Genomic DNA, 24552 nt, shown 5'->3' on the forward strand with positions numbered 1-24552 from the left:
TTAGATTTGGATCATGTGAAAAAATAAATACACAGAAAGGAACATACTTGATTCAGTGACAAGACATTTATTGTAAACAAAAACTCACCATTACAAGAAATATCCTTCCTCACAGATATTCCAAACTATGACAACTAATGCACGCACCATTCTTCTGACAGGAACAAGAGAATGCACTTGAATATCAACTAGGGTGGTCTGAAGTCAGCCATTTAAAATTGACTACAGACGGTGGAGGTATGATGTAATCCTCCCAAATCGCTGTACGAAATGAATAAGTACACCATTTGATTAACCTCAGCCACTTCTGGATTCCATATCAGCTAATAACACAAGTAAAAATAACTTTGTGTATAATTCTGAATCTCTGGAGATGTTTTGTTGATACAAATATACATTTTCTAACATTTGAGGATTTAATGTGTTAGAATATCCGTCAGAGCTTTATAAAGTCCAGTTACTCTGTTGTCAGCTCCATCAGATGTGATTCTTAGTTAACCAGTGGCCGGGAAGGTTGAAATAATCAGCAAAAATCAAATAAAGAACCAAAGAGAAGCAATGGCTATTTGGCAAACAGTGAACCAGTGCAGCAGAGTGTATATAAATGTGACGCTAAGCTCAGGTTAAGTCAAGACACTGATTGACAAAGCCTGTGACAGCATGAATAATTCTGTAAAAATAATAACTTCACACATTCACACACTGTTCAAAAGTTTGGAAATGCTTGCCACACATACTTGATTGGGTACAGTCAGACTGAGAGCACTATTCTTTATTTGTCAATGTTCTTTCATGCCTTTAGTTGAAGTAAGTTGTCTTTACAAATAGATCAGATTTTGTAAGAAGGGTTTCCAAAAAAAGCCATGTTTTGGACACGGAGACAAAGCGCTGTGCAAAGAGCCGACTATCCTGATGAAGGATCCCTCTGAGCAACAGTTACAGAAGAAATCTTCAGTCATTAGTCGAAGAAGCTGCACAATGGAATGGAAACAGGTTCCTGTTTCAGTGTCAAGTACACAACAATGCCTACAAACAGCTGGAATTAACAGGAGAGTTGCTAAAAAAAATGCTTAATTTTGAAGTTTGAGAACATGGTTCAAATGGTTACAACAATATGGTCCCACTGTGTGGAAGTCTACAACTTGGAAGTTTGAATCATTTCATTCTTCTTTTTGGACTAAAAGTATTTCAAATGTGTCTTTTTATATCTGTTAAAATATCCATTATTGAAGGAAAGAAAAAACACTAATATAACAGGTGACTCCAAACTTTTTATTGTATGTATTCATATATATATATAAATATATACATAATATACACACACAAGATTAGAACTATATTTGATCATAACTAAAAAGCCTCCCTGCTTTCTTACCCGCTGTTTTCATTTGCTGATAATGCATTGGAACCTGTTAGACATGGAAGCACATCACACTGAATGAATTCAGTATAATCTACATTTCAGCACGAACATGATCAGTACAAGAGTCACGTCATGCTCACCACTCTGCTACTGTCACTCAGAGAAATCAAGGTTTCAATCACAAATGAATTCCAGTCACTTTCAGCTTGAAGTTGTTTCCTATCCTTGATCAAGTTACTGTTAACAGTAATGAAATGCAACTTTTCATGCACATTAAAAACCTTTACGCTTCCTTAAGGTAATAAATTGTAAAAAAGAAGAGTTAAGTTTCTACTTAAAAGGACATAATCCTGGTAGGCTTTCAGTCTAAAAAATGAAAGAGGTCTAAAGAATGTGAGTGAAAATCTGTGTTCGAGGAGAAACTGAGGAGCAGATGGGTGAGGAAAGCATTACAGTTGTACTGAATTCACCAAGGCAAGGCAAGTTTATTTGTACAGCACATTTCAACAACAAGGTAATTCAAAGTGCTTCACATAAAACTATTAAAAGCATCAAAACATAAGGCAAAAGAAAAGGAGATTTAAAAACAATTAAGAACATTCATTAAAACATTAAAAAACAGTACAAGAAATAAAATGCAGTAGTAAAATGCAGAAATGCAGGAAATTGATTAATATATGAATTGAATGTGGTTCAATTAAAGGCAGCAGCAAACAGAAAAGTCTTCAATCTTGATTTAAATGAGCTGAGGGTCTCAGCAGACCTGCAGCTTTCTGGGACTTTGTTCCAGATATGTGGAGCAGAAAAACTGAACGCTGCTTCTCCATGTTTAGTTCCGACTCTGGGAACAGAAAGTAGACCGGTCCCAGACGACCTGAGGGGTCGGGATGGTTCATAAGGTAGCAGCAGATCAGAGATGTATTTTGGCCCTAAACCATTCAGTGCTTTGTAAACCAACAGCAGGACTTTAAAGTCAATTCTTTGTTGGACAGGAAGCCAGTGTAAAGACCTCAGAACTGGAGTGATGTGATCCACCCTCCTGGTCTTAGTGAGGACTCGAGCTGCAGCGTTCTGAATCAGCTGCAGCTTTCTGACGGACTTTTTACAGAGACCTGTAAACACACCGTTACAGTAGTCCAGTCTGCTGAAGATAAATGCGTGGACAAGTTTTTCCAAATCCTGTCATGTCATCCAAGCCCATGTCAACTATTACAGGACAGGTCATTTGATTATTAACCAGCCTATATTAGTGAACAGCCTTTGTTCGTGCTCCAACAGCTAGTATTTGAAAACCTTTTATTTGCAGTCATCGAAACATTGTTTAACCCCAATATCAACCACACAGTGCAACAACAAATACAGTAAAATGCAAAAAATACAAAAAGGTCATGCAGAGGACCATCGTTTTGATGATGACTCATGATGGTCAGCGGGGTTTTTGGTTGACTCGATCACAGACCCTTGCTGTGCTGTGGTTGGTCTTTTGAAGGAGGCCATCTTCACAAACATTTCAGCAGGGCCCTGTGTTAGAAACCAGCCGGCGGCATCCGAGTGTTCTTTTACCTCCGCAGTGGCTGTATCTGAGACGGGGCTCATGGTCAGCCTACTACTCTGGCAGCCATTCTGATGTGTCTCTGTGCTGTTCTTATGCCACTGCTCAGACTGATGGGTCCAGTCTTGCATGTTGGTGACTTGTAATGACAAAGGGCACGGGGAGGAGTCCTGAGCAGTCTGGCAGCATCCTCCCTCTGAACCTCTGACGGGGGAGGAGGACTTCCTAGAGGTCTCGTATTCAGGGTCGATGGGCTCCACTTTGATTTGGACGGTTCTGGCTTTGATCCGCAGTTTATGGGGCAAAGCTGAAGAGCTGGCCTCTGGCACTTTGTGTGTGCAGACTGCTTGGATCGGCTACAGCCGGCGTCAACCCTTTGGGGACCTGCTGCTCGTCCTCGCCATCTGATGACTTACTTACGGCACCATCGTCCGAGCTCCTGGGCGAGTTACTGGACGAGCTGGTGAGCTGCAGGAATGAAGCAGGCTGGGAGTAGACCCTAGACAAAGGGCTGGCCATGTAGTTTCTATAGAGTTCGTAGGGACGTCTTGTCTCTTGTGCATAGTTGCCACTCTCCGCTGGTTCCTGCTTGACATCTGCAGTCCTGTAGATACTAAAGTCGCCCTGAGCTGCAGTACAAGTCTCGGGCATGTGAGGCGAATGCTTGATGACTGATATGCAGCTGCTGCGCAACTGATGAGGCTCCAAAACCCTGCTGGAAGACCTTTGGCCAGCATTGGATGGAGCAAACTCCTGGTAGAGGTTGAGATTGGCGGAGCTGGATAAATTCTGGACTTCTTGGGCGTACGCTGCCAAGCTCACGAGGCCAAACTTCAGCTTCACTGACAGCAGCTCAGCCTTGAGGGAGGCATTTTCCTCTCCGAGGGCCATCAGCTTGTTCTCAAGAACCATGTTATTTATGCGGCGCTTCTCCCTGGAGCGCTTGGCTGCCTCGTTGTTTTTGCGACGCCTCTCCCAGTAAAGGTTGTCTTTCCTCTCCTCCGGGATAAACTCTCTTTTCCTGCGACAGGAAGTTTTAGCCTTGAACGGAATTTCAGAGATTTGGTGGCCCATCATGTCTCTGCTAGCCCCTTGTAAAGCCAGGACCAGGGCATCCTCTCCACTGTAGGGCTCAGCGGACTCCACCTCTTGCTTGATTGATTGCATGTTATCACTGTTGGCTTCTGTCAATACGTTCATAGGTCTTTAACTGTACACCCTCATGCTTGAATGCAGCAATAGTAACTGCCACATCGGATTAATCCACTTGAGTTGAGAAAATCTGTGGAATAATAGACAATGAGAGAGGTTTAGATATCAGTGTCAAGTTAAAACAAAGTTTCAAGTTCAAGATAAGGAATGTATTTCCATGAAGGTATTGTGTCCCCTATATGCATTCATCAACGGCGCTGCTGAATGATTCGCCAAACGCAACGAAATATCTTCCAGCAGCCAGAGTTGCGAACGAGGATTCTAAATCGAACACCACAAGACATTGCTGGCGTTTATTAGTGGTTTGAAAGAGCAGTTGGCATTAATGAAGGCTCCGCTGCTGGTCACGTTACCAACCTTTTACAACGACGGTCAGCTAAGACATAGAGATGTAGGGATGGGTATCGTTAGGATGTTATTGATACTGCTTATCGGTTCAGTTCGTCATCGATACTTATTGGTTATTGATTATCCTGTTCTTCTGATCAAACTCCGTATAGCATCACTAACTTTACCTGCAGTGGAGAGAAAAAATATATTTTTCTAGCAGCTGTATATCTGACTGAGGTCTGTTTCTCTTACTGACAGAGTGACAGAGTGAGAGGCAACTGACAGTTGTCCTTTAACACTCTCTCTCTCTTTTTATGTGTGTGTGTGTGTGTGTGTGTGTGTGTGTGTGTGAGAGAGTGTAAGCGTATTAATATTAAATAAAGTTTAACAAGTCACTTTCCACAACAACAATGCTGTCATTGTTTTAAAACTTTAAAACATATCACTTGAAGTATAGTACAACCAAAGTTTGGATCCTGGTACTTCAACCCAATTTGAGTCCCATTCAGAGTGTTTGGAAGCTTGTTTCATCTTTCTATTTCTCCTCCTCTCCTCTCCTCCCCTGCACACTTTCCTCTGCCCTCTCATTTTCTGCTCTCCTTTCCTTCCCTTTCCTGCACACTTTGCTCCTCTCTTCTTCTCCTCATCTGTCCCTCCCTGAGATCTCCTTTCCTTCTCCATCCCTATGTTCGAGTCATGTCCCTTCTTTGTCTATCAAGGTAAACAAACAAGCATATGATATATACATGTTTTTCAGTGACAGAAACTAACTTACATTTTTTAACAAGCTAAGACTCACACACACACACACAGATTTGTGGGTAGAGTAACCGACATGCAGCCCATCAACAACAACGTATGTGCTGAGGAAGTGGACGAGATGATCGATGGCTGACTGTTTAGTTTTCACAGATGCTGAGGTGGAGAACGAAAGCAAGATCGCTGGAGTGAACACGTATTGATTTATCTTCATTTATATTTAAGTCATGATGAATTAATGATTTTTTACTGTAGTAAATGGGGTCATGTTTAACAAAGCATGTACCATTCAAAAAGCCACGACTGTCTGTGTGAGTAGTTCGCCTGCACAGCTTCTGTGTGTGTGTTTGTAAAGCAGTCAGCACACGATTTACTTCAATTCATCAAGACTTTTCTCCATTTTTCGATTCTCCATTCACTGTGGAGGCACGACTAAAAACTAAGTTCTCTTAAAGCAGAGGTCTTCAACAGGGGGTCCGCGGAGGTACTGCAGGGGGTCCGCGAAATCTTTGGTTGATTCGAAAATAAAAAATATATATATATATATATATTTTTTTTTCTCTAAACATGAATCTGTCCATTATTTGAATAGTTCAGTATTGTATGAAAGATAACAGGTATCTTTATGCATGGCAGTGGTACTAATAGGCCATCACTCATTTTTCATTTCCACGTTTAAAATGAAAACATCAATTTGAATAGCTTGTATGCATGATTATCATGCAATTGACAGACAATGTTGATATTGGCATTGGTATCAGCTGACACAGTATGTTTATAAAAGGCAGTGGTACGGCCTCCCTACTCACTGTACCTGTTTAAAATGAAAACATGAATATATGAACCTGTGTATTATTTGAATAGCTTAGTAATGAATGCACAATAAAGAGGTATGTTTATACACGGTACTAGGCCCATTTAATATAAAACACAATTTTATACAATATATAAAGTCGGGGGTCCCTGCTCCATCTCTCTATCAGTTTCGGGGTCCTTGGCCTGAAAAACGACCCCTGACTTAAAGAATCCAAGGTAACACAATATTTAATATTTAATATGTTATTTATTGTATATATTGTGCATTTTTCATGCGTAATAGTTTTATTTTTACAAATTTCCCCCTGGGGATGAATAAAGTACATATCCATCAATCTAACTGATATACAAATGGTGCTTTGTGGGTGAAGTATTCCTTTAAATCTGCATCCAGTTTTAAACTAATTTCTACCCTCAAGTTTAAAATAATTGTTTTAAGTGGAATGCTACTTCCACAGCTCCCATACATCCAGAGTAGAAGAAGGAACAAAGGACTGCAGACAGCTGTAACCGTAACACATGGCCCGGCAGAAGCTCCAACACAGAAACACACAGCCTGTAACCTGAAGACACATTCCTCCTAACACAGTCCCACTGAACTAAACGTGAACGATGACTGCTGCAGAAAGATGTTGCTTTACAGACAGAAAGTTCATCGTAGCAGGTAGAAGGAAAGGTCGAGGGGGTAAAATGTCCCAAATACATGTCTCGCACAACGTTGTGTCCTCATTTTGTCTCCATGAAGGAGTTGATAAAGGCAGAAACATGATTACTACATGTCACATGTTCAGCCTGCTACGTTTCCTATGGAATGGACTGAATGAGATTTAATATGATGCCAAATACACTTTGGTAGTCTCCAAAGTGTTAAAGCTCAATATTACCATTTAAAATAAAAAACAGCCATAGGTGACAGATCCACTCTCTGGTTTGAGTTCTTTGGTCTATTTTGACAGATGTACATGGTTTCTAACGAGGCAACGTATGACAGCAAGACTACATTTGGATCACACGTGGTTAAAAATGCGTGGTAAAATGACCGCAACGTGAGAGCTCGATTGGGGGGCAGCGAAGGAGGTCACCGTCGGTTCAGCAGAGACTGCACGCGCACTGAGGGATCGGAACACGTCCTATTGTCCCAGAGACTCCTTCATTGTGTCCGGACAACACAGTCAACTCTGCGGCCCGCAATACGACTGCCAGCAACTTCTATGGCTGCAGACATTATCAGTGTTTGCCGGTGTGGCAACAATAATAAGAGCCAGTGTGTGCTCAAACATCTCGTAATAAACACTGAATACGTGTCAGACATGTTCCGCTATGTGTAACAGGCTGTGCCGAGACAATGTGGGCATTCACTCGGTTGACATCACTCATGACACTGGCGGTTATCTACGCCCTAAAAAGTAAGCCATGATGATGCGAGGTCGGCTAAATAGCAGCACACAACACGCTGTTTGTTAACGCTACTTGGGTCAACAACTTATGGACTCACCACAGCGGCAGCGGCCACACGGCTCTGATAGCGTTACGTTACCGTCAGCCACCTAGACATTCTGGCTATATAACAGTGTCGCAATCCGTAAACTCCTGGACTCCAAAGGGCCCAAAGAGAACGTTACGTGCACGAGAATACGATCCGACACATGTCTCATTTACCAGCCATTATCCTGCTTTTATCAGCTAATGCTTATGCACGTATCGTTACGTCACAATAACAGCCAATAAAGAGATAATACACATTCACCTCGAACTTGAGCTTTGTTTCTACCTTTTCTGTGAACCTCAAACGTGGCTGTTCTAAATGTGAAGTGGGTTTTATTGAAGTTACGCAATACAACACAGAGGTTCACATTAGTCACATGACACGGAGTTAGAAGCTAACGTTAGCTCTGCGCCGCTGAGATTCTGGGACGTTTTTCCGAACGCAACAACACCCTCTCTCTAAGAAGTAAGAATAAGGTCAGCTTCATTTGAACCTCAAATACAAACTGTAACGTTACCTGTCTATCACCTGGCAGGGGGTTTGGTCTGGTGTTCCTCCGCGTACCTCGCCCAGAGAAGAAGGGAAGTTTCCCATCAGCTAATAAGGAAATAACTGTGGATGAAATCCTACAAGTTGCGAAGTACCTGGCTCTCCTCCCTCGGCTTCTTCCTCTGAAGGTGGCTCATGGATCTGTGTTAGTAGGTCAGCGGTTAAGTGTATTGGCAGCTTGAAATTGAACGACAGCTACCGCAGCCAATCGGAACGCGGCATTGTCCAATTTTAGCCAATGACTCTTGGCCTCAACAGAGCGCTCAAATCGCATATAAACTGCATGCCGTCATCCACAAACCGCGTGGGGTTTTTAGGTGCGTCGATTTTACGAAATCCTACAGAGGCATTTAATGTGTCACTGGTCCTGCTAATACACAAACAAGCACCTTTCCAAACAAAGTCTAACATATGTACATTCAATTGGTAGGATCTGCACTACAGTCATTTCAATGTACTATAGAGTCAGATATGTGGTCACATTATATTGATTGATTTTATATCTAATATATAAAATGTTGTTTGATCACTGCGTGTGTGATTTAATGAATAAACGTATGCAACTAGCTGCACTACTACGATAATGAGTATTATTCAAGTATAATTAAAATGTAGAAGAATTACAAACATGTTGAAACATGTTTACATTATTTAATGAATTTGGATAAAGTGAGACAATACAAACAAAATGTAAAACAGGCAAGTGGGAAATCTGAATTTCTCAACAGAACAATAATGATAATTACAAAGACAAAAACATTTATGAAAGTAACAAAATGCATAAATGGTCTGAAGAATTTCACTTCGATCTATTGAAATATACTCTGCCAATTCTGTGTTGTGTTGCATCACTTCATTTGCTCATTCTGCAAAACACCTATAGGGCTCACTGTTGGATAGCTGGTGTACATTTAGGTGCTGCTTGTATCTGGAGTTCAGAGTTAAGATGGCTGCTGTATTACAGAGTCTCTGCCCCACTGTGTTCTCATGCCCTGTTTGAATGTGAGCACCAGCCATCGCAGCCTATCACTGTTCCACATTACACTCCCACACAGGGTGACCTTTACATGAGCCCGTATCAGAGGATTCATGATGGAGTATATCCTCTCTAACAATCATTTTCTCCTCAGCTTTTCCAAGCAACACAAAACAACAATATATAAAGAACAACGGTATAAAAGCTACTGTGACAAATACTGTTGGCCTGTTTGTCCCAACACATCAAACATTCAACATTCATAAGAAACCATGTATTTATGGCTGCACCCTGCCATCAAATGGAGATACTTTAGCTGTCTAGTACCAGTGTTCAAAATACAGGGTATTGACACAGCTACATTTTAGTGAGTCTCTGGAAAAATCTTTTAAAAAAAGTGTCACTTGCAATTGTCACTTGTCTTTGAAAGGCACTATAGTTATTTATTTATTCCCAAACATGAATAGTGAGTGCGAGAGAGGATTTCCCACTGTACGTGACAGTGACACTACCACAACAGGCACAAAGACATCTTCCTCACTTCTGTTTGTGGACATAAAGGAACCCCTGTTGGTGAAATTTGATCCAATGTCATTAGTGAGGTTAAAGCGAATTAAAAAGATTTCAGGTATGTCTTTCTCTGTCTAACTGGAAAGATTTCAGGTAATGCCTTTCTGTGTTTGACTAGAATTCAGGTGTGTTTAACTGGAAAGATTTCAGGCACTGTCTGCAGATGTGTTTGATGTTCACTTTTGAATGATTTAAAAATACTGTTTGTACTGTGTATCAGTTGCATATTTAACACATACAGACATACAGATACTCCTTTTTTTACACACATACAAGATATTATTTATTTGCTGAATTTCAAAGCTACAGATATAATTGTGCTAAATGACAATGGCTGCAAAGGTCCAATGCCCCTTTTTGTCCTACTCAGATTCGGCTAGTTAGGAATGTAGTCATTCTGCTTGAGTAGACTAGGGTGTTCTTTAAACTAGACCGTTATCAGGTAGGGTGGATCTCTAACCCGTCTCCAAATTTACACTGTGTGTTTTGCCAGTTATCAAGTAACTCCATGTGATGACAGCTGAAGCAGGCTACAGTGCTGGGAGAGCTTGATTCTATCTGATACTGAGATGTCCCAAACCCATTTACTGCACAATAGTTGATGCTTCATATGACACTCACTGACCCTGGAGATTATTCACTGCATGAACTCATTGTTTTTTTTGTCTAGCTGTCAACATATTACATTTAGTGTACAGACCTATCAATATGTACACACAGTGTGACACCTACTGGTCTTTTTGTGTAGCTACTTTTGGAATGCTTGCTGTCGGTTCTATGCCATTTCTATGTATATCCTGAAGGAAATGTAATGAAGTGCTTTCTTTTTCAAAATAAACATGACGCGTTACAATCACTCAGCTGCACTGATCAGGCAATACAATACAACGCTGTTGCATTTTCTAATAATCCATGCACCAACTGAAAATGTATGAAAACCTTTTTGTTGTCATTGTAGGTTATAAAACAAAATTATGTGTGGCACCTCTCAGGGCATGATAATAATTTTTATTTAATTATAATCATAAAGGCTAAAAGGCATCATTAGCACTAAACAAATGCTGCGTTGAATTTTGTACCCAATCAATAACGTTGCTTGAGTTGGGTCAGTTTTATGCATGGTTTTCTTGAATATTGGGTGATTTAGTCTAAAGTTGTTCGTTGCCTGTTCTTCACCGCTTCCCGCTCAGAGTTCCCTCTCGGAAAAAACAACAACAGCAGGCACAGACTACATGGTCAAACATCTTCTTTTCAGCAGTTTTTACAAAAGAGAATGCAGGGATCATCAAGAGCGGCATTATTTATACATCTGATGGACCCGTAAACTGTTTTACTTTGACAATATCGGCGTTTAATATAATTTGTTAACCCTAGTTTAAATGCTGAAATAACGGTCTGTGCCTGCTTCTGTGTGAAAAACTCAAAAGCTGAGAAAGGAGGCTAGCTAAGGCTTGTTTCTTTCTTACAAATTAACTGTGTGTTATTTCACATAAATTCATTTTGGTGAGTGATAATGAAATAGGCAAATTCAAAGGTTTTTATCAAGGTAGGTGCTTAAATGTTCCCCGTCCAGTTGAAAAATCAGCGCTTAGCACAGTAACTCCTGTCATAGAATGGGTCACATTACAATGTTAGCATTAGCTGGCATTATTGTCTCCGTTAATGTTACTTTTGAGAAAGGTGACCTGTGTATAGGAAGGAAAGGTACAACGGTCCAAACAGTTTCCAAACAGTTAACGGTAGCGTTAGTTACCATTAACGTCGACCATAACCGATTGATGCCTTTCAATGAGATTAGTTTAGTGCAGTGGCGGGCCGTCAGGGCCTGCAAGGCCTTCTCTGCTGGCCTAAACAGAATCACAAAGCTATATCTATTTTATAATTTAATAATGTTTCTCAAATACACTACATGTATTATAATTTATAAAAATATTTTCCCCATTATCTTATGTTCTCATTGCACAGCTCCTGTCTTCCTCAGTTGCTCTGCTTCCAGTGCAGCTTGTTTTAAGTAGAGCTTTTATCCAATCAGATCTCACCTCTGTGTCTCTAGGTAGAACAGAGCCAGAGGCCTGCAGACTCTCACCTGCAGCCAGTGCATGTTAAAGTGAATGGGGATGATATTGTTGATTGTCATAGTGTTCAACCAATCAGATCTTTAGTTTGACGTGTCAGCGCCTGCTAGACGGCCTATAATGACGTCAACATTACATGGTGCTCAGTGTCCACGTGTAGCTTTCCCGTGGGTTGCAGAGTGTGCTGTGATTGGTCAGTGGGCGAGCACGTGACTATCGTGAAACGAAACTTAACAGTAGAGGCTGATGGGTAGTGAATCACATCACGTGATGCAGCTCAGCCAATCAACTATGAGCATTCTGACCGAGTGAGTTGCACCATGACAGAGGGTGCTGAGAGGAGGAAAGACATTGCAGAGCAGTACATTCAACATTCAAGTCGTGAAAGTAAAGTCCAATGATAATCTCTTTGGGTTGGGGTTTGTCATTAAGGAATGCCAGTGGATCCCACAGCCAGACCAGCTGAGAACATTATATTTTCCTGAATTTAGGCTTTTGCATTTTCTAAATGCTGTAACGTTTGTACCGAACGGTTTAATACGAAGATGTACATAGTTACACCACAATGTGGTTATAAGGTGGTATTTCAGCTGCAGGACAGCAGTGAAGGCCCAGGCCTGCCACTGGTTTAGTGATAAGGGAAGTAAGACATTTAAATAGGCAGTATCAGTTGTGTTTGCCTGAGTAAGTTAATGCTGCTCTACTGCATACAATAATTTACTCCATAAGCTCTGGCTAATGTTAAAGTGGAGGGGTAATGCTATTGTTGCATCGTCTTTGCGCTTTATTATCTTCAGCTGAGATCATGTACATTTCAGAAACCGAGAATGATGATAATGATAACGTTAGCTGTTTACTGAACAGACAGTGAAAAGTGGCAGCAAGAAGAGAGCCACAATGCTTACTTAAGTTACAGGACCACACTGTGCGGAGTTGTATAAATAGCTGGACAAGGATGGAGTTTGCTTGTTACCACGAAACATTCAGGTTGATGAAATACCAGTCCACGAGTCAACGGTCTAATGTTGTTGCTAGTTTTATGTTGTATATACTTGGCTTCAGTGGTGGCTGGTGGAACATGTTCTAGGTAGGGCCATCCTATCAATTTCAGCAAACATCCCAGTATGATTTAATGCAAAAAAAATGTAAGTATCAAACACGCATTATTACTTGGCAGTTAAATATTTAACATGTATTCCAACACGAAAACAATCAGTAAATAACACTTATATAATATAATATAACATGTTCATTTATTGAGATGCCCCTATGGACCTTGTTATAGGAGGTGAAGATCATGAGAAGTAAACATGAAGTGTAATTATGAATACTGATGTTAAATTAAGCTATGATGAGTTTTCACTGTTAATTTAACATCTCTATTACATGTTGATGCCTCCATGACCAAGTTAAGCAGATGAGACTGAGGACAGCTATGTAGAAGAAAAGATGTTCACTTTGTCTGATATGTAGCTTGACAGAGTTCTCATGTGTGTCCTGGTGTTCTCATGTTTCCTTACCTCCTCATCCCTCACTCCCTACCCTGGTGTTCTCATGTTTCCTTACCTCCTCATCCCTCACTCCCTACCCTGGTGTTCTCATGTTTCCTTACCTCCTCATCCCTCACTCCCGTAACTGTCCGTGCTGGATCCGTCCCCGTTGTTTTAAAAAGCTAAATAAATGATTAGCATGACGTCATCCAGCTAGCCAAACCTGTCTGGTGTACAGCTAGTACAGAAGCTTCATGTACTGCTTCCCTTTCCCGCGAGTCTGCTGTCTGATTGTGAGGTCAGGCTGATCTGATATCAGCTCTTTGGCTGCAGAATCTCCGCCAAAGTTCTCCTCTCAAACGGGTCTTGGAGGAGGAGTGCTCGCCTGTAGAGATTTCTCCTGACGAGAACGCGCAGCGAGGGGGGCCTGATCGTTCTGGCCCACACTGAATCTATTTGGGGGCGCTGATTGGCTAAATTGTATGTCACTCATTTATATCTTGAATCAGCAATTGGCTAAACTGCTTCATAGACCCGTCTCTTTTGGGCCAAAACGATTAGGCCCCCCAAGCTGCGCGTTCTCAGAGTGTCGTGCACACAGACAGAGAGCACGAGCAGAGAGCACACAGGGGGAGAGGACGAGCAGAGAGCACACAGACAGAGAGGACGAGCAGAGAGCACACAGGCAGAGAGCACGAGCAGAGAGCACGAGCAGAGAGCACGAGCAGAGAGCACACAGGCAAAGAGCATGAGCAGAGAGGACGAGCAGGAAAAGCATATATTTTGCGCAGATATCATATTTTACACACATTACTGGGTACATTCCATCGTTCAAAAACACAAATATTGACAATTTGTATAATTTATGATCATTATAAATTTTTTTTTTTTTTTTTTTTTTGTGTCTCATGGTGGGGCCATGCCCCATGGCCCTCTATTGACCAGCTGCCACTGCTTGGTTTTATATAAAGCATATTAGGACAATCGGTTACAATGAACAGTTGACATTGGGCGAAGGCAGGATACGTCGTTGACAGGTCGCCAGACGATCGCAGGGCTGACATACATCGACAGACAAACAATTACTCTCACATTCACACCTACGGGCAATCTAGAATCATCAATTAATCTAAGCTGCATGTCTTTGGTGGGAGGAACCCCGGGAGAACCAGTGCTGCACACAGACACGTTTCTATTATCCATGATTGACAAAAAAAAGCTTTGTACATTGGTGCACTTTCTAAAATGATATGTCTCACAGGAACTCACTAATACACAGTACTGACAACAAATGAACCACAAAGTAGATTGAATCAAGTACAGTAGCAGATATTCTCCCTGACAGAAGAGGGCTGATACGGAATTCAAAAGGTCTGCTGATATCATTTTTGGTGCTGATTGAAAACATTATAATTTGAATATTATTGTGATGATTGGAGGCTGTACAGATCCTGTCCAAACCCTTCTGTGAAGTTAATGACATACTGAGGCTCCTTTGCCATTTTTTTGTTGAGAATCCACAAATAACAAATCTATATCGGATTTAATTTAGCGACAAAATACAACTGCATACTGCCAGTCTACCTTGAAAAAACAGGACACAGCAAAGGTCAACTTACGCAGAGAAAACATAGCTTGCATCAAAGATGGTATTATTTTCCATAAGTTGAGAATTTTGTCTACCTAAGAGTTAGCGGTAGGGTTGGGGTATTAATGTGCTGCTGGCAAACTCAGCAGACAAATTGAGGAGGTGAATATGTCATTAAGTCATACAGAATCCATCCAGATACTAAAGGTCATTCAGACTCCTGCCAGTGATCCTGTCATCCTTTGAGATCGGAAGTCTTTTACTTACTTAAAGCATGGAAGTAGAGCCTGCAGTGTTGCACACCAGTTTTCTAACCAGTGAACTAAAATATCTAAATACTGCTGTCTCAGTCCTTGTTAAGGGCCAGGGTATGCATAAAACCATATATATATATATATATATATATATATATATATATACCAGTGGTGGGCCGTCAGGGCCTGCAAGGCTATATCTATATCGTGGTAATATACCTACATACAGTATATATACTGTAGGTATATTACCACGATGTGGTCAACTTACACTAAGCACCCCGAGGGCAGTAGTGGCGCATCGAGGGGCCTCACATTGTAAGTAAGGAGGGGCCTGGGGTTGCTTGTGGTCAGCTCATGCTTTAAGTGCAGAGGGACCCAGGGACCCTCACGCTGTACAATAGGTGCAGAGGGGCCCAGGAGCCCTAGTGATCAGATCCCTTTTTAAATGCTAAGGACCCTGCGGGCTATTACACGAACACGGTCTAACACGGTCCAGCCTGGTTATTGGGCTCATTCATATAAATGGACAAATGAAAATAAATCTGCATTTGGCTATTCGGGCATATTACCAGTCTATGGGAAATAATCTTTTTGAGCCCCATGGCATCACTTGATGGACCCGGAAATTCAATTTTCACCGTTTGGCAACAATGTAAAATTTGCTTTAAAGCCCATCGTCCTATCAGTCCCTACATGTGCTTTCCTGATTGGTCACGCCCCATCACGTGATCCTTTTCTGAAAGACAACTAACAACATCAGCCTTGACTACCAGTGGTTCATTTCAATATGGATAATAGTGTTTGTGACCTTGTTATCGATACTAGCAGCTGCTGTACAGTTAAATTCAGCATTTTATAATGCTACTACTGCCTACATGCGCAGGAGGAAAGCTGTTGTTCAGGTGCTTTGCATCAATTCCCACGTCTAGCGGCGTTATCAACCCTAACCCTTTGTTTCCTGTCAACACCAGCACATGCATGCCCAGTGTACGTGAATGGTCATGTGATATGTGTTTTCAGGTGGTATGAGCAGAGATTATTTCTGAAAATGCACTAAAACGTTTTTGTTTCAAAACAGTCTTAAAATGAAAACCTAGTAGTGTGGATGTAGCCAAGTCCATCTTTAAACAGAACAAAGGGTTATAACCTCTGCATCACATGGCCAGAATTCCATACTGAAAGCCCACAGCCACATTCAAAGATGAGGATGCAAGTATATGTTTTGGCCTTATGTAACTTGACTGCGCAGTGTACATGCGATGACAAATTATAATCAAGTGAAAGGACATGACTTTCTTCCCTTATCAAGGAGAAATACACCATTTTATTGATATGACTTTATTGCATACTCCATAGATGGATGTAAACATTATATGGAAAGCAAAAATCTACCTAAACAAAGCAAACATGTGGTGGAAAGGACATTGTACTGACATCAGGCTTTGGAATCTTCACCAATAAAGAAAAACTATAAACAATAAAATGGTCAAACCAAAGTACATAATTCCAAATCTGCACAATTTGGTTATCAAAGTTGATGTTAAAAGCATCAACCTCGTGGGAAATAAGTCGTGTGTGAACTTTCTCAATGGCCTGAAAAAAAGATATTCTTGGTTCTCATTCTTTGTTTTCGTCAGTGAGTATAATTATTAACAAAGCATCATACAGCATACCTATTGATCATACATTCTATTGATCTATGATTGTGGCTTTCACAATCCATAGGATAATAACCTCAAAAACAAAAAAATGCCATTAAGTGGTGCACAAGTTGAGCACAAGCAAAATGCCACTACAGACATCTGGGTTCAGTTCTGGGTTCTGGTAGAAATACCTCTGCCTTGGTTGTGTCTTACAATGAACACAACTGGCACTGCAAGTGGGTGAGAAGAGGGTGAGAGACCATCTCACTTTTTGCTGGACAAACGAAAAGGTTGTGGTGCCTCTGTAGAGGGGTGTGGTATCCGAGGTGGGAGGGTGGGCGTTGGCGGCATGAATACCACCCTTATGGCCTCCCAGTGAATGGCCTTGCTGGCAAGTAAAACAAACTTCCATCAAGGCAACCACTAAAGTACTCGTGGATAAGAAAATGTTTTGTGTTGCACAGCAACTGCAAGAACATACATCTGTCTGAATGGCAACATTACAAAAAGGTCTATAAAGATTGCATGGTTCATTTTGCTCAATCATTGACACAGGAGTTTGAGAGGTGAGACACACTTGACATTCAAATCGGTGTCAGCACTATCTAAGAAACTCCGAGAAAACATTCAGTCACTGTTCCACAAAATTTCTCAATTCACTTTTTGCTGCTTATTGAATTTTGGCAAGCACAGCTCACAGAAATATTTCAGCCCTACTGTTCTTCAAACACAACCACACTTATGTGTCTGACAAGTGTATCACCAGTTCGTCAGTCTGTGAAGGGTCATTGTCACCTAGCAATTCTGTTTCAGGCACTAACATGTCCTTGCTTTGGTCTGGCCCATCCTGGGACGGCCTGTCAGCCAAGTCCTCATCATTGGTCTTGGAGTCCTCATTTAGCAAAGCTGCTCGCTCTGTGACAGAAGTGTTGGAAGGGGGAGTGGTGACGTAGCCTGTAGATGTGGATCCACTGCCACTATGGTGAGAACCAGCTTTGGCAACAATTTGTGGCGGGTGGTGCATCTGCTGGTGGGGAATTGGCATGGGTATTTGCATGGGGTAAAAGTTCTGCAGGTATGGGTAAGCTTGCATGGGGTGATATCCGTTGACAGGGATGTAGAGCTGCTGGGGCACCATTTGCCGATGCATTTGGCCCTTCATGGGCATGAACTGGGGCTGATGGAAAGGCAAGCTCTTTTTAGGGCTGGTGTAACGAGAGGCATTTGCCGTGCTCATGCTGATGTTGCTAACAGGGCTGGTGCTCAGAGAGCTGGTCTGGGTAGTGTTGCTGGTGCCAGAAGTCTGAGCAGAGCTGTTGTAGTTGGACAGGCTTTCCCAAGAGCGCAGACGTGTGTGGATGTCCTTGAAGCGAGGCCTTCTCGCTTGGAATTCACTCCAACACTCCAGCATAAGGGTGTAAATCCAGGCTGGGCAGTCATCTGGACAAGACAGTAGCTGATGGCTGCGCAACATCTCGATCACATCGTGGTTGGAGTAGCCACAATACGGCTGCAGACCGTAACTGAAGGTCTCCCACAGCAAGACACCATAGGACCAGATGTCGGAGTCAGTGGAGAACTTTCCATACATAATCGCTTCCGGGGACATCCAACGAATGGGGAAAGGGCTTGTGCCCATGAGATTGTAGTAATCAGCAGAGTAGACGTCTCTGAACAGGCCCAGATCCAGGATCTTGATGCTGAGTTTGTCATAGACCAGAATGTTTCGGGCAGCAAGGTCTTTATGAACTACTTGCTGGCTGGAAAGGTACTCCATTCCGGCAGCAATCTGGGTGATCATGTGAAGAAAATCGGCCTGCTCCAGTGTGGATTTGACTGTCTTGTCATCATCAGAGCTGCCCACATCCGAGTTGGGGGAGCGCATCACCAGATACTCATGGAGGTCACCAAGGCTGGAGTAAGTGAATATCATGCTCATTGGCTGCTCTTTGGTGACCACACCCAGCAAACAAACTATATTTTGGTGTTGTACGTGAACGCGGAGCATGGCTTCATGGCGAAATTCCTCACAGAGAGAGGTATCAACCTTGTCCTTTAATGTTTTGATCGCCACCACCTGAGTCTGCTCACCAGGTGCAGTGCCATACATGTGGCCCTTGTAAACTTTGCCAAACCGATCCTCGCCAAGCTCCTCCATAAACCGCACTGCTGACATGTTGATCTCCCGCAGCTTGGCCTGCAGCCACAAAGCAATAAATACAATTACATGTCATCAAAGGGTATGGCCAACAATAAAACTTAATGTAATACTTTAGCACTGCAATGCAACCGCTAATAATTCAGGTGAACGGAGGTCACTCTCTTTTTCAAGACTGGGTGTGCAGACCAAAACCAGCACTGCCTTAAAAAAACAAAAGCATATGGTGGGGGTGTGCTGCTTCAGGGACCAATGAGATGATGAGTAATAGATCTATGATTTTTAGGGTTTATCAGACACCAAAACACTGCACAGCGGTTTATAATACTGTGATAATACTATGAGACACCATTATCAAATAATATTTTAGCTCCATTTTGAAAAGGGGCTCAGAGTTTAAATGTAGCTTAACAGCTTTCATTATTTGAACATATGATGGTGCAAATTCTCATTGAATATGTGCTTCATCCTTTATTTTGCGTTAAAAAGAATGAAGGGACTATGTTTTCTAATACAGTGCTAATGTCAGTCTGAACACGATCATACATAAGAAAGAATTTAAATGATGTAACCCTGTCAATGAGCCTGTGTGTGTGTGTGTGTGTGTGTGTGTGTGTGTGTGTGTGTGTGTGTGTGTGTGTGTGTGTGTGTGTGTGTGTGTGTGTGTGTGTGTGTGTGTGTGTGTGTATTAACCTGGTGTTTTTGCTGATTGAGGAGAGACAGCTCCATGTCCTGGCTAGGTGAGCTGTTTAGCTGGCAGCGTAGTGGTGTGTCAGTCGATTCCTTTTGCTTATTGCGACACATGCAGACCAGAAAGAAAAGGCAAGCGATGACCAAAGGGATGGCAATGGCAGGGATTAGAATGAACAGGATCTCCTTCCTGGAGTTCTCTGGGAGCTCTGGAGAAAGTAAGACAACAGAGATAGTAGCACGTTAAGTCCTCTGATTTTGTAATGCGTTAAATAACCTGTGGTATAAACATAATGGTCTACAACAGGGGTCTTCAACGTTTTTCAGGCCAAGGACCCCCAAACTGATAGAGAGATGGAGCAGGGACCCCCAACTTTATATATTGTATAAAATAGTGTTTTATATTAAATGGGCCTAGTACCGTGTATAAACATACCTCTTTATTGTGCATTCATCACTAAGCTATTCAAATAATACACAGGTTCATATATTCATGTTTTCATTTTAAACAGGTACAGTGAGTAGGGAGGCCGTGCCACTGCCTTTTATAAACATACCGTGTCAGCTGATACCAATGCCAATATCAACATTGTCTGTCAATTGCATGATAATCATGCACACAAGCTATTCAAATTGATGTCACACAGTGTCATTTTAAACATAAATGTGGAAACGAATGAGTGATGGCCTATTAGTACCACTGCCATGCATAAAGATACCTGTTATCCTTCATACAATACTGAACTATTAAAACATTAATTAAAATAATGTTTAGAGAAAAAAATATAAAAAATCTTTTTTTTTTTTAATTGTCCAATCAACCAAACATTTCGCGAGCCCCTGCAGTACCTCCGCGGACCCCCTGTTGAAGACCTCTGGTCTACAATATGAATGTTTTTTTAGACGAAAGGCTGTGACTTCTCTAATAGACACTTGATGTGCCTTTAACTGAAGCTTTAGTCTACTCAAATCAGTCAACGATAATATCACCATAGATAATCCAAAAGCAACATAGTCCCTCATGGTGCAAGAATAGAATTCTAACGAGTTACAGCTGGTGTGGTCTTAATGGAACAAATGTGTCCTGTCCCCTGAAAAGCATATGTAAGAATTAAGAGGATCTATTGAGACTTAAAGATCTGTTGTTAAAAGTGAAACAAAGAGACAAACTGTATTTCCACACATCAGAAAACTGTGACGTGAAAGGCTATTTGTCATTACAGTCACTGTAATTACTGTTAAAGAAGCCCAGTTTAGTTGTTCTGTAGGCCACTGAGGCGTCGTTCCCTCTGGAATGACCTGGCTGACGCTCTCGTTGTACGTCTAGATTACCTTTGATGTGCGTTGCATTGGGTACATATTCACTGACCAGTTTGTTGAATGAAAGTTTGTTTATTTCCTTCGTTTCCACTGACATTAAACGCACCAGTTGTATAAACTCGGGAAACTGTTATCGTAAACCGCAAAGCGGTCAAAAACCCTTTGCCCTTCCGGGGTCAAACACCTGACAACAACAGTGATTTCCATACTGAATATTTTTCACATCAAAAATTGAAGCTCTATCTTTCTAACTGAAATAAACTGTTATTGCATCTCACGCTGCGGCTGCACATTTTCGATATTGCAATATTGCGTTTATTGTGACAGCCCTCCTTGTGGATGACATCCTTCATTACATTGCGGAACAATCACTCACAGTGCTGTCCTACAGACCACATATGCAGCTACCAAGTCTCCCTTCCAGTCTGAAACAATCTTGGTTGTCTAATCATGACAAAAGATGATGTCTAAATTGTCTTTCACACATTCATTCAGTGACAGTAATGCCATATGAAAGGCAGCAGCATCTGTTGCTCACACAACGCAATGTGACACACACTGTTATCCGTCCATGTTGACAAAAGATCATCCTACATCACAGCAGCCTGTGGCTGTGATCATTTCTGTTCACACTACATGCCAGCAGACAACTTTTGAGCTACATATATTTGGTATTCATTAATGTATACTTTCCCATTGATTATTCCTGGCTCTTGCCACCACACAGTTTGGAATCCGTTGATGAATGCCTAAACTTAAGACAAATGCCCCAAAAAATTTTAAAATCAAAGGACCGTAAATGAATCTGTTTCCCAGTACAGAAAGTAGTTCATGTTATGTCAGTCTTGGTTCAATGGCTAATGCTGATTGTTAGTCGAATGCCTCTGCTCTCTGACTGGCTTATGACACTTATAAACAGCGTGTCATTCATTTTGGCCCCAGCAAACACCACCACTCATTCCTACTTGTATGCCACCTTGTGCGACTGATACATGAAATGTCATTTACTGGCAGATGCTACATTCCACCAACATACTGATGGTATGCTGATTCTTAGTGGTAAACCCTTTGACTACTGGTATGTCTACTGGTGGAGTGGAAAAATGTCATCTGGGTTCCACTGGTGGCATCTACCATTTGTTCCTGGCATTTAAAAAACAGCTGTAGACATTTGGCATGATGTCCATAGAAATCTGGCGAGCATTAATGCTCATATCAGAGGTAAGTTGCACATTTAACAGTATAGCTAGGTAATGTAATGTGCCAACAAACGCATTAAAATCACATAAAGTAGAGTTTCAAAATGTTATGGTTTTGTCATATAAACTTTGTCCAACAGGTTAAGCCTACAATGCTTGTTGTACACAGCTAATACACAGCTGTGTCTGAAGTATTTTATAGAAATGGAATCTGTAACACTGCTGGCTTCATCCATCTATATCTGTTAAAGTAATGCCTTTTAGTCATTCGGACATAAGTGCTTGTTATCCAAAGTTCCACAATGCTCAGTGATATTCGCCATGGCTGAGAACATACACGATTCTTCATTCATTTGTCATTTGTTAGAGAATTCTGGCTATTTTTTGAAAGTCCGACAATGCACAAGCATAAAATGACAAGATGTTAAGTTGTGACTCTTTGATTCCTGTTTGCCTTTGTAAAGCATTTTGATGGATATTCATAATTTCATCCACGTGGCTGGCATGTATGAAATGTAAATGTGATGGTAATAGTGTTATTGTGACTGTACAAGCTTGTTGTTTCTGTAGTGGCATGGCTATGGATGGCAATGTCTGTGTGTTGGTCCCTGTGACTTTATCTCCAGCGCCACAACGACGTTCACATTTGTGGTTTAGAGTAAGACATCTCAACAACTTTTGGATGAATTGCCATGGTTCTTGGTTCAGACACTGAAGTTCCGCTAAAGATGAATGGTAGACAGACAACGCGTCACACGTTGTCATGTTTTTGCGTCGGCCTCTGTAGTCCACACTACGGGAGACATTTCATCTGGTTGCAATTTGCAAACTCACTGCTAAATGCCGCCAAATCGAATACTCAAATCTTTACACTGCACATGTGATATCGTGTATTATATTCAGACGTGAGTCGTGTTGTAAGGGCTGCAGAAATGTTTCAGGTCAGATTGCTGCTGTGACGTCACACAGGTGCTGATTTAGACTTGAGATTGACATTTAAAATTGCCATTACATTTACAGAAGAGGTTCATCTCTGAAAGGGTTCGAATTGCTGCCACAAAAATACACTGAAATGTTTGCATATGACACGAAAAGAGTGTCACATCGGCATATCCCAGTGGAGGGTGGTATCTGCCAGTAGAACACTGGTGTTCTGGGCAAATACTAGGAAGACTCAAAACACTCATTATGTTAGAGTAACCTGAAAATGATCATCTCAAATGAACTATTCAGGGTACAATTGTTGCATCATAGTACTTACTGCAGGGCTGGATGTCACACAGGTCCACCCTGACGTGAGGGTCCAGCGTGAAACACCAGGGCGCCTGCATCTGGCCCCCTGGGTTACGACAGAAGTTGTGACTTCCCCAGAGCTCGGGGTAGTCTTGGGACAGGTGGTGACTGTGAGGGTACTGAGAGCTCCATGGCTGGCAGTGATGACCAGATAAAGTGACGCTGACTGTGCCCCTGTACTCAGCCCCACTTCCATTGTAGCAGCTGTGGTCTGTGGGCGAATCTGTAGGGGAGACAGTGGCTCAGTGTGGATGTTCCTTCTACACACTATAAGACAGGGACCTACATTATGTCCGATTACATTATTGTTTTTCTGCTGGTTCAGAGAGTGACAGTCTTGTGGTGCGTAACATGGCAACACATTTGAAGAGGACTGTTAAATGTGTCAAGTTAAAATGGTGTTAAACCGTTAAAATATTCAGTTCATTTTTTATGTTCACTTTGCTAAGCTAAATGATTCATTATTAGTTTGGATGGAATTCTTCAATATTTTAGGAAAGCTGTTTCTTTCTGTAAGGGAAATGAAAAGACTGATATCAATTGCATGTCATTGCGTTAAGTACAGAGCTGGAGTCAGGATGTGGTTAGCCTAGCTTAGCATGAAGACTGGAAGCAGGGTAAAGCAGCTAGCCTGTTTCTACCCAGTGTATCTACCCTCCCAGCACTTCTGCGCAGCGTTTCTAACATAGTTTGTTGGATTCGATCATTAAGCATTACAGCGTTAGACTGGCTACAAATTGTTGTATCATGTGTTCATTCAGGAAGGTGCTTTTACATCAACCTGTGTGTAGTGTGTGCATGCGATAGCGTCCACCTACATGGACCCAGCTTCTCTGGCGGCACTCCTATCCTCATACAGGAAGCAGCATCGGCCGTGCCCGGGCGTGGCAGCAGGTGGCAGCTGGGGAGCTCCAGCTGCATGAGGATCATGGGATTGGACCGGGCAATGTTGTACTCGGCGTGGCACAGGTCGTTCTCCAGGGCCTCGCACTCATCTTGACAGAGCTGGCGCCGCCGAGGGGCCCGAATGCCCTCATCACACAGAGGGAAGACGTAGTAGCAGAAGGACGGGATGGCAAACCTGGAGCACTGATCCGATAGGTGGGTGGAGGTGCCAATCATAGTGAAGGCAGCTTGGAGGGAGGAAACAGAGACGCGTTTGAACTCTGTCCTGCATGTTTTTTGTAATCTCAGATATCTTCAGTAGTTCAAATTATACCCAGATG

General features: G+C 41.9%; 2 protein-coding genes across 2 annotated transcripts in view; both read right to left on the minus strand.

The window, feature by feature from the left end:
- Nucleotides 1–1840: 1840 nt before the first annotated feature.
- Nucleotides 1841–8176, minus strand: nfil3 (nuclear factor, interleukin 3 regulated). Its single transcript, XM_079289054.1, is given in 3 exon segments — nucleotides 1841–3248; nucleotides 3250–4197; nucleotides 8036–8176. Coding segments are annotated over 2 exon segments (1365 nt in total). The 5' UTR covers nucleotides 4116–4197; nucleotides 8036–8176; the 3' UTR covers nucleotides 1841–2749.
- An 8210-nt stretch (nucleotides 8177–16386) lies between these two features.
- Nucleotides 16387–24552, minus strand: part of ror2 (receptor tyrosine kinase-like orphan receptor 2) — a 52787-nt gene continuing 44621 nt past the window's right edge. Inside the window, exons 6-9 of the mRNA XM_079290017.1 lie at nucleotides 24145–24459; nucleotides 23295–23549; nucleotides 19518–19723; nucleotides 16387–18863 (exon numbers count right to left, since the gene is read on the minus strand). Of these exons, the coding sequence (XP_079146143.1) occupies nucleotides 17406–18863; nucleotides 19518–19723; nucleotides 23295–23549; nucleotides 24145–24459 (2234 nt within the window). The 3' untranslated portion in view covers nucleotides 16387–17405. The remainder of the gene's footprint in view (nucleotides 18864–19517; nucleotides 19724–23294; nucleotides 23550–24144; nucleotides 24460–24552) is intronic.

This window comes from Melanostigma gelatinosum (genome assembly GCF_949748355.1).
Source record: "Melanostigma gelatinosum genome assembly, chromosome: 18".
Taxonomy (NCBI): Eukaryota; Metazoa; Chordata; class Actinopteri; order Perciformes; family Zoarcidae; genus Melanostigma; species Melanostigma gelatinosum.